At 42.9% G+C, this 10322-nt stretch overlaps 1 protein-coding gene across 1 annotated transcript; it reads left to right on the top strand.

The window, feature by feature from the left end:
• Nucleotides 1–478: 478 nt before the first annotated feature.
• Nucleotides 479–9195, top strand: TNIP2 (TNFAIP3 interacting protein 2). The gene is made up of 6 exons (XM_019553395.1): nt 479–878; nt 3458–3763; nt 5595–5678; nt 6524–6805; nt 7296–7415; nt 8085–9195. The coding sequence occupies exons 1-6, from the start codon at nt 549–551 to the stop codon at nt 8385–8387; spliced, it is 1425 nt and encodes a 474-aa protein (XP_019408940.1). The 5' UTR covers nt 479–548; the 3' UTR covers nt 8388–9195.
• Nucleotides 9196–10322: the final 1127 nt, after the last annotated feature.

Raw genomic sequence — 10322 nt, 5'->3', positions numbered from 1 at the left:
CCTGCCGCCAAAGGTCGTCGCACGACACCACACAAGGCGGGCGACTGGTGACACGCCGCCGTTGAGGTGGAAGAGGGGTGTCCACGCGCGCTGCGCCTGCGCACACACGGCTCCCCCCCCAACCGTCGTGAGCCACCCTGAGACGTCACAGTTCAGCTGGGGCTGGAGACGGAGAAGGGGGTGTCCTCGCGCACACCTTCCAAGTCGCGAGCTGCCCCCATAGGCGGGCGACAGTTGAGACGTCACGGCTGTGGGCGAGGGAAGGGAGTCCTCGCGCACTGCGCCTGCGCACGCCCTCCGGAAGGGGCGGGGCGGGGCGGGGCGGGGGAGTCCCGGGAGGAAATTCCCGCAGAGATTGCGGGTCCCGCGAGGGTTTCGCAAGGCCAGACTGCTTCCCAGTCGCATCGCGTCGCGGCAGGGCTCCGCCCCGGGGCGGGCGTTGATAAACGGCGCGGGGCGGTGGCGGCCGAGGCCCTATGCGGCTGGCGGGGTCCCCGCTGGCGCCGGCAGACGCGGAGCAGCAGTAGCAGCGGGCGCAGGGCCGGGCTATGGGCGAGGGCGGCGGCGTCGAGGCGCTGCAGGAGGCGCTGGAGAAGCTGCAGCGGGAGAACCGCAGCTTGCGGGCCAAGGTGCCGCGCTACCACGCGCTCTGTGGCCTCTACCACGAGGCCGGGCAGCAGCTCAAGCACCTGCAAGTGCAGCTGGCGGCCAAGGACGCGCTGGTCCGGGAGCTGCGGGCCGGCCTGGCGGGGGAGGCGGCGGCGCCGGCCCCGGCGCGGTCGCTGGTGGACAGCCTGGTGGAGCAGCTGTCACAGGTGAAGCAGCAGTTGCGGGAGCGTGACTGGGCCGTGGCGCAGGAGGCGGAGGTGCGGAGCCAGGTAAGGCCAGGGCCAGCTGTAGACACCTGCTAGGGAGCAGACTCACCTTCTCCCGGGGGTGTCCCTCAGGGGCATTCCCCACACTTCAGCCTTGTAGGAAAGGGGCAGTTGCCAGGCAGCATCGTGGGTAGGGCGGCACTGGCCACAGTCCAGCCAGCTTGAGAGCAGTGAGCGTCACAGTCTGCTGTACCTGGGGCTTTGGCACAGGCAGAGGGAAAGGCGTAAGTGTAAAGATGAAGAGAGACAAGACCTTTCAGTGGGAGCAGTGTGCAGGTCATTACAGCCAGTGTTTTTCTACTAAAGTATTTCAGCAGGATATCTGAGTTCTTCCTCTTTTAGATGGCTTTCTTATTTCTTCTCCTGACAACCTTGTACACCAGGATTGTATCTTAGCTGTAGTGGGTTGCTTTAGGTTGAAACAGTGGGTGTACGTTTGCATTTTCCTTTTTCCTGAGTGAAACAGCGTTGTTTCCAGCTGCCTGGACAAACAAGGAATTTTTAGACCCTTGCCAATCAGCTCAGATTACTGATGTGCTCAAATATTCTCAAGGGAACATTTTTAAAAGTCCCTTTTCCTGTCTGAAGCTGCACAAAGGAATTTCCAAATCAGAAAATGCTGCAAAACGAAACAATCTCTTGACCTAGTGCTTGTACAAGAACATTTCCCAAGCACCACAGACTTTCAGATGTACCACGGATGAATTCAGGTTTTGAAACTTGCAAATGATCCCTCTGGCACACTTGCCCAACTGTTGTTTGAGTTGAAGTCATGCCTCAGACTGCCCATTAAGCGTAAACTTAGCACAAAAAAATCCCCCATCTCTAGAGAGAACCTTTTGACCTTAAAATGGACTTTTTGGATTTATGAATTCCATTTGCAGTATCCCCTCTTCTTTTGAGTGATCACAGGCGCTGCTTCCTAGCAGAGTCTATATTTTAATGATTGCAGTTGTTTAAAGCTAATGTACATGGTGATACCAGAATACTGTTCCCAAGCCAAGATACTGCTTCTACAGAGATTCATAATGATGAAGTTTGGAAACAAGAATATCTGCTTTTGTGTCTTCATTGCACTCTTCCACGATGTTAAGATTTGAGTTCCTGAAGAACCATCTGGAATTCGTATACCTGTTTCCTTTTCCCTCCCCAAGGGTACATCCACTTGCTGATTCTGGAGGAGCTGTGCTCCACAGGCTTCCTTCACAGCTGCTGTCCTTCAGCCTCTGAGTGTACAGGAAGAAAGGATGTTTAGGTGACTTTGATTTAATCAGCCCTGGAAACGGGGCCTGATTTAGTCAACCTCCTTGACACTTGAATACAGGATGATGCCAGAAGAGTGGCTGATGATCCTCATGCTGCTGACAGATCCTCGTCTCTTCAGAGCTAGTGCAGAGGGGCCCCATATATCAAAGGAGTTGAAAACTTACAGTTCACTGAATTCCTTGTTAGCATGAGAAGCTTCACACAGTGTCTGCTCAACTATGCCCATCTAGGAAAGGCCATGCTTGCATGATGTTGGGGGTTTGATTCTGTCCACTTGTCATTACTGCCAATTCTCCTTCAAGCTGGTAGTGTTCTGTTTCATTTTACTTTTAAGAAATGTGGCAGTGTTGCTGCCTGTAAATAAGTGGATCTGTACCCCAGGGTTAGGCACAGTGCTTCCTCAGTGCTGTGAGGAGAGGTTTAAAATCCCTAGTTTGATGCATTCCCTTAGACTACCTTGTAATTTGGGTAATGGGAATAGACAGTTTCTCTCTTAATTGGTCTTCTGTTACCTTACGTGTTATCATTCGCCTTTATTCTCTATTTCATGCCCTTCCAAGTTTCCTTGATAATCTGTATTTGTTGCTTACATAATACTTGAGTGTTTCTGGATTTGGTACATTTTCCATTGGGGAGGTGGTGTGTGGTGGTTCTGCCCAGTGATCCTCAGCAATCCAGACTTTTGTTATTTTATATTCTTCCCAGAGCCAAAGGTGGATCTTTTATTGCATCTTAAATGTGGGCAGATTACCATGGGCTGTTGCTGTTGCTTTAGAACAGATTGTCAGTGTTTGTGACCCAAGTCATTCTTATAAAGATAGTGAACACCATTAATACTAACTCTGATGTCTCTTACCAAAACCCCAAATGTGTTTAGAAAATGGTCAGTACTAGTCAGTTCAAAATACTAAGAATCAGTTGTCCTGACTTACTAACAAACTACAGAGTGTTTTAAGAAAATGGAATATAAGTGCAAAAACTAATGTGTGTCCATAAGTAAGAGGTTGGAAACAGTTTGCAGTTAAGTTTTAGGGGCACATCCATTTCTGCATACCAGTCACTTTCTGGCCTAGAGTATGTCAAAGCATACCAAAATGAAGGTGGAAAATGGAAAAAGCAGTGTGGCTCATTGACTGAGTCCAACTCCATGTTAAAAAATTTGATGGAAAATTTTTTTATATAAATGGTGTTTAACCATTTATATTACTATGGCAAACATTCCTGAATAGAGGATTTTAAAATTTAAATAGTTGTGGCTTGGGGTTTGTTTTTTTTTAAGGTCTCTGACAAATACTAACTTCTTTCTGCTTAATTAGGAAGTGCAGAAGCTGAAACAGCAACTGGAAGAAAAAGAGAGAGAGATGCAGCAGATTGTAAGCCAGCCTCAGCATGAAAGGGAGAAAGAAATCTTAAGACTCAAGAGAAGCTTGGCAGAAAGAGAAAAAGTCCAGGCCACTAGTGAAGTACTGTGCCGTTCTCTAACTGATGAAACTCACCAACTTCAGCGTAAATTGGCGTCAACAGCAGAAATGTGTCAACACCTGGCAAAATGTCTAGAGGACACACAGAAAAAAGAGAGAAGGCATTCTGAGGAACTGACTCCTATTGAAAGATCCAATCAGGTACGCTTAATCTATAGAACTTGAACTGTTGGCTTTCAGAACTGAAGGGTAAAAACTGTTGTTATTCATTTTTCTGTCTTAATATCCAGTGTTTTTATCCCCTTATCTTTAATAGCTAAGCCAGTTAGCATTTTTTCCTAAATCATGCATATTTGCATGTGCTTAAACAAGTGAATGGATACTAGAATATAGTGCTAGAGGGTGCCATGTTTTTGGAGGTGACATCTTTTGGATGATTCATTAATGAGGGCTTTGGACAACAAAAATACCTTAATCTCACCATTTTACAACAAAAACAAATTGAAAATGTAAATTTTGAGGCACTTTGCCATTGTTTCAGGTTCAGCTTGCATACATGTACAATTTTGGCTTCACCTTTTTTGGAGAGGGACTACTTTTTATGGGGAAGAATTAAGTTACTGGCCTGGAAACTATGAATATATAGGCATAGCTCCTTGACCTGTCAGATGTTCTATGTGGTTCTCTTTCTGAAGGGGGGGAAATGACTCCCCTGCAACACTTAATTAACTGAAATAGTAACAAACAATACACTAAGGAGAATAAAAAAAAATGCTGGTCTAAAATAATAGCATATAGTTGAAAGTCACTAAATTTATTCCAGAAATGAGTTGCTCTCAAGACAGGTATCAACACACAAATATCCATGTGTTGTATCACCTTTACAAAAGTAGGAGTGCTGAAATATGGTGCAGTGGCCAAACACTACTTCAAGTACCAATCCATCCAGATTCTTTCTGAAGTTTAAAGATGAAAGAACTATTTTTCAGACACTAATATACCAACTAGTGGTATTGTACAAGAGAGCTGCTGTGTTCTCTATGCAGACAGCCATGTTTCAGGCCATGTGATTGCTATGCATGTTTCAGGTTCTGTAAAGATTATAGAAGCCTTTGCAAAGAGACTTTGTATTAAATAAGTAATGTTGGCTGGAGTGGAAGGACAGATAGTTTAATGGGACTTGAAACTTTTAGCCTTGTGATTGTTTTACGTGTAGCTGATATCAGTCTGTTAAGTTTCCTGTCTCATATCTAGCTTACCTTATACAGTGGGGACTTCCCTGTTGCAGAAGAGAAATTCAGATGTGATTACTAGATGATTCTAGGGAATTTTGTACAAAAATGTTCTGTATTACTCATGTGCTGTGGGTTTTTTTTTTAAACAGACATAGCAATTAAAAAAAAAAATCCAAAAGTGTATAACTGAATCAAGGTTGAAAAATTCAAATAATTTACCAAGAAGTCTTATTTTTTGTTGGCATTTACTTGAAACAACATGGCAAATCCAAAATAAAGGAATGTTTATGGCTGGGCTTTTTTTGAGGTGGATGAGGGAGCTGTTTCCAAGTCCTGATCATGTAGCAACTGTTCCTTGGCTTAACATTGTGGTCCCCTTGAAGGGTAGAGTAGTTTGGTCTCACTGAGACTAATTACAAGAACTTGACCCATCAAGTTTTTTCGGGTTTTTTTTGTATATTAACTGTATTAGATTTCTTTAAAAGCAGTACTGGTGTAGTGAAAATCTGATATCACTTGTTTTCTGCTATGCTTTTCATTAACTAGGTTATTAACTAGGTTTTGACTCTTAAATTCTCAATCCATCATTTGTGTTTCATTGTATGGCTTAATCCCATGGAGTAAAAAGCTGACTCTTTTTTCCCCCCTCTGCCAATAGCTTTTAAAAACAAGCAGAACATAGGGGAATAGCTTAGAGGAACAAAATGGAGGGTGTTGATGATTTAAAAGATCTGTCAATAATGTAACTTTCTGGGTTTCTGCTTTAAAGTAACATTTACTTTGTCTGAAAATTGTAGCCATCAGAAAAAGAACCTTCACTCCAAACAATTATCTGCAAACTACAAGAGGAAAACAGGATGTTAAAACAAAAAGTGGTTCATGTGAGTACTTTCATTTTGTACAGTTTTTTGGGATTTAAAAAAAACAAATCAAATCTGAGCTATAATAAGCTCCTACTATCTAAATACTACTGGATTTTAACCATAATGCCACCTTTTCATACAGTGCCTGAGTAGGCTCTGAACTCTTTGACAAGTACTAATTCCTTGACTTGTAGCAGTGGTCTTCAGGCAGCCCACCCATTCCATCTTCTCACCTGATAATGTGTATCAGGGGAATGTTTTCTAGGTATGGAGGAGAAACCCATCTGGGGAGGAGGTTTTCCCAACATTTGCCAAACCCTTGTTTGGTGTCTATTTTCTCAAGGGCCAGCAGAGGTTTAGCTATAGTCAAGGGGTTTGCCACCTAGCAGACATGCTTTGATCACAGGGCCTGGTGTGATCTGTGTGCTGTCTGGGGACCCTTAGCCACAGCCAAGGCCCATGACTTGCAAACCACTAGCTTATAGAAAATAATCCTCACTACCCATCTAAAGTACCCCATCAAGGCAAACTAATTACCAGGAGAAGCACTAGCTTGTGAACATGTAGTACGTTAGCCACTCTGAGGTAACTTTGGGGTTCAGTTCCTTACCCTGTGATGCATACAAGGTAACTTAGCTCAATTTCATTTTGGGTAAACAATTGTATGTACCACGGGGTAAGAGCACGCATGGGCAACTAACTGGAGTAGCTGATGTGCTGTAAAGTCATGGCTGCCTTTGCAGTAATTGTTTGTGTGCCTGTATTCAAATTTAAATGCTTTTGCTTACAACATTTTGCATTTCTCCATTTGCTAAGGAGAGGATACATAAGTTCATCCTGTATCTCTTTTGGTTTTTCCATAGGTAGAAGACTTGAATGCAAAATGGCAGAAGTATGATGCCAGTAGAGATGAGTATGTGAAGCGACTCCACCTGCAGCTGAAAGAACTGAAATCACAACCAGAGCAACAGCTTGGCATAACATCCTTGCAAACAAATTCAGATTTGATGCAAAAAGAGATTGTTCGGTTGAACAAGTTATTGGAAGAAAAAATGAATGAGTGCATTAAAGCAAAGCGAGAGTTAGAGGATGTCCAGAAGGCAAGAGCTGGAGATAGTGAACGCATACAGATGCTGGAGCAGCAGGTTATTAATTCTTTATCTTTGTTCAAGTTTGTGATCGATCTAGTAATTTTTCAGCCTCTCACAACTGGAATACCGAATACCAATTCAATGCACTTTTTTTTTTTTTTAATGATGATTTTTCTCCCCTAAATGCTGGGGGGGGGTGTTGTATTTTGTTGGTTTTTTCCTTTTTTCCAGTCCTCGTGACATGTGGCTAGCATACAGGCACAGAGGGATATAGACATTAGAATTAAATGTAGCATTTAAGGAAATTAGTGGAGGGTTTACTCTTCTCCAACACAGAACATCAGTATTTTTTTTTTTAAATTCTGTATTTCTAGTGCTGTTAAATACAGGTCTGGCATAGAAAATAATATTTGTACTTTGAGTGGGTCTTCTAAAGCATTTATTTCAGTATTAGAGAGATGGGTCTATAGTTCAACCATAGCTTGTGCTAACTTGCTAGTCTTAAGTCAGTTACTAAAATAGTAAAATGAACATTCACTTCCAGGTCCTCGTTTACAAGGATGATTTTACGTCTGAAAGAGCAGATCGAGAGCGTGCACAGAGTAAAATACAAGAACTGCAGGCAGAAAACGCTCGTCTACAGCATCAGTTAAACAGGAGACAGGTAAAAAAAAAAAAAAAAAAAAAAAGCAAAATATTCTAGCTGCGCCAGAAACAGGCCTACAGAAATAGGTGTGCAAAACCTCAAATATACTAATGCCTGGTGTCTTAAGTATGCTTTAAAGCCTGATTTTAGAGCTCTGCAGCTGGGTAAAAACTCATTACCCCTCTCTCAACTTCAGTTCTGGAAGAATTACTTTTAAGTTGCAAAAGATCAGCTTCCACATTCATATATATATTCCCCCTTGTTGGTCTCAAGTTTCCTTCTGTGCTGAATTAGCGCAATAGGAAATAATGCTGTCTTAGAGACTTGGATTGGTTCGGTGTAATGCAAGTGTGGGGGGAAGGAGGAAGACTCTTTCAACAACTATAAAGACAAAAATAGAAGTAAAATACATAATGCCTATCTTGTGTGTTTATACAGCCCTCTTTATGATTATTTAAACCTTTTAAAAGTAGAGGCTAAAAGAACATCCCTTATTACTCAGATGTTACTACAAACACTTTTTAGACGAAGGATACATCACTTCAATATTTTTCAACGTTATCCGTAAAAAAACAAACAAACAAACAAAAAGAACATATATATACACACACACACACACACTCTTGGTACCAGAATTAGATTTTTCTGACTTCTTTTCTTTCTGCAATCTTTGCTTTTTATTTGTAGGACTTGAGAGAGACAGCTGGTCATTTCAGAGTTCAGACTGACAGTCAAAATCACATGTACATACACACAAACGTTGAACACTTGCTGGGGACCAGTCAGGCCCAGTCGGGTGCAAGGCGAGCAGCGGGGTCACAATCTGCATTGCAAGCTGGTGAATTACAAGCTGCTGCAGCCATAGACCATGGGAGTTCAGCAGCAGAGGGAAGAGGACAAGGTGAACTTCGATGTCCTCATTGCATGAGGTTCTTCAGTGATGAACTCAGCGAGGAATTTCTCAAGCATGTTGCTGAATGTTGTCAGTGATCGTAAGACCTGGGGAATGCCAGGAAAATAACCACTACTAAAAAAACAAAAGAAATAGCACTTTGATAAAGATGTAAACTACAGTACTGATTAATACTGGTTATCCTTTTGATAACCATATCGTTCTGTTTGGGTGTTTGACCAAATACATTTTTATGCTTATCCATTTCAGTGTTCGGTATCTTTTGATTTAAAATATCGATGGTTCTATCACTGAAAGAAGTTAGTTGATAACTGACTTGAAGAATAGTAATTAAAATGAAGCAACTCATTTTAAATGGATACAATACACGATGCTAAGAACCAGACTATCAACTGTCTACCTCTTATTTCACGCCATCTGTTGGACTGTACAAGAGACCTCAGGAAAAAGCATGCAATTTGACCAAGGATGGAAAAACAGTTAACTTTTCAACAAATGTGAGGACCACCAAAATCACCTACAACATGAAGGTCCGCAAGAGTGGAAACTAGGCCGAAAGTCTGTTGTTCCTTGTGGCGATCTCACTGCTTGTCAGAATTAGAGTCAAACTCTGAAAAGGAAGTTAAAATTTGAAATCCAAAAACGTTCAGTGAGAAATACTTCAGCAAAAGAGGTAGATGCAAGAGGCTGGTCAATTCGACTAGAACTGAACTTGTTTGTTTGCACTTAATACAGTGCATAGAGCTATTTATTTTTTCTTCCGTCTGAAATAATTGTATAATTATTTCAATGTGTGAGTGTGTGTGTGTGTGTGTGTGTATTTTATAACTGCCTAAAAATTATTTTTATAATAAAAATAACAGTGAAGGCTGTGTTGGTAAAATATTGGAAGAGAGCTGAACTTGTCTCTGGCTGAGTGTTATAACTTCAAACATAGGTTTTTATTAGGTTAAAAATAAGAAACCTGTTTTCACAGAGTCTTGTCATGCACCACTTCCAAACATGTAAAAATTCTGTTATTTTTGAATTAATATGGGGATGGACAAGTTCTTAAATCAGGGTTTTGGTCTGGGATGTGGAAGACCACCATCCATTGTCCCTGCTGCTGCAGAACACGTGTGGGCATAAAACAGAAGTAACACTTGTCATATGTTTGACCCCCTGAAATTGCTCTAAAGGTGGACCTAAGCAGACCAGCCTTGTTGCAGAGTCTTCTGAGCATGCGGCAAGTTAACCCTCATTGAGTGGAGCAGCTTTAATTTCTGTCTGTTGCTGCTGCCTCTGGGAAGAGGAGAAAGGAAGGGAGAGAGGTCTTCTGGAGTATTCCCAGCACTGCTGGAGTGGGAATGTGGGAGGTCCAAACTGCTCTGGACCTTGAACTTTTACTCCAGCTCAAACTCTACTCTAGAGTTGTATTGCATTGCATTAGTTGCACATATAGATGCACCCAGTGGGTGCATCCACACAAAACATTTACTATGCAGTTGACCAGTTAGCTGTACAGCAACTGTCTCAATGTCTACACTTGCACCCCTATTAGGCTGGAATAAATTAATTTACTCTGCAGTAGCACACACATAGGCGCTGCCCAAAAGGTGGGTACAAGGGTGCTTCAATGCAGGGCCTGCCTGCTAGCCAGCCCCACACTGAAGTTCTCTCATGTCCCAGGCAGCCCCTCCACAGCATACTGAGCCGGAGGGAGCAGCCCTGGAATGGTTGATGCCCTAGGGCGCCTACCACCCAGGGTTGCTATGTCTAGGCTCTAGGTTCAAACAGTGCACCTGGAAGCATTAAACTCCAGAGCAATAAGCTCTGCGGTTTGCTCAGGCACTGTAACTGCATGCATAGACATGCCTCGTAAGGCTATGTGAGGCTGCAGACAGAGCTTTGGATCTGAAGAAGCTTTGGATGCTTTGGGGTCTGAAGCAGCACATCCAGGTTGAAGTGCTGGCCTCGTTAGGCAGCTCTGAAGCTCTTTAGGAAGCCTAGGAGATCCAGCCGTAGGGTATAAT

Source organism: Crocodylus porosus, unplaced genomic scaffold (assembly GCF_001723895.1).
Source record: "Crocodylus porosus isolate Cpor-Errol unplaced genomic scaffold, CroPor_comp1, whole genome shotgun sequence".
NCBI lineage: Eukaryota > Metazoa > Chordata > Crocodylia > Crocodylidae > Crocodylus > Crocodylus porosus.
Note: the sequence above shows the minus strand (reverse complement) of the source record. Positions and strands in the feature narration are given on the sequence as shown.

Coding starts and splice junctions, on each gene's coding strand:
- TNIP2 (XM_019553395.1), top strand. CDS start 549: ATGGGCGAGGGCGGCGGCGTCGAGGCGCTGCAGGAGGCGCTGGAGAAG. Junction 3,764..5,594: donor CTATTGAAAGATCCAATCAG/GTACGCTTAATC, acceptor TGAAAATTGTAG/CCATCAGAAAAAGAACCTTC. Junction 6,806..7,295: donor TACAGATGCTGGAGCAGCAG/GTTATTAATTCT, acceptor ATTCACTTCCAG/GTCCTCGTTTACAAGGATGA.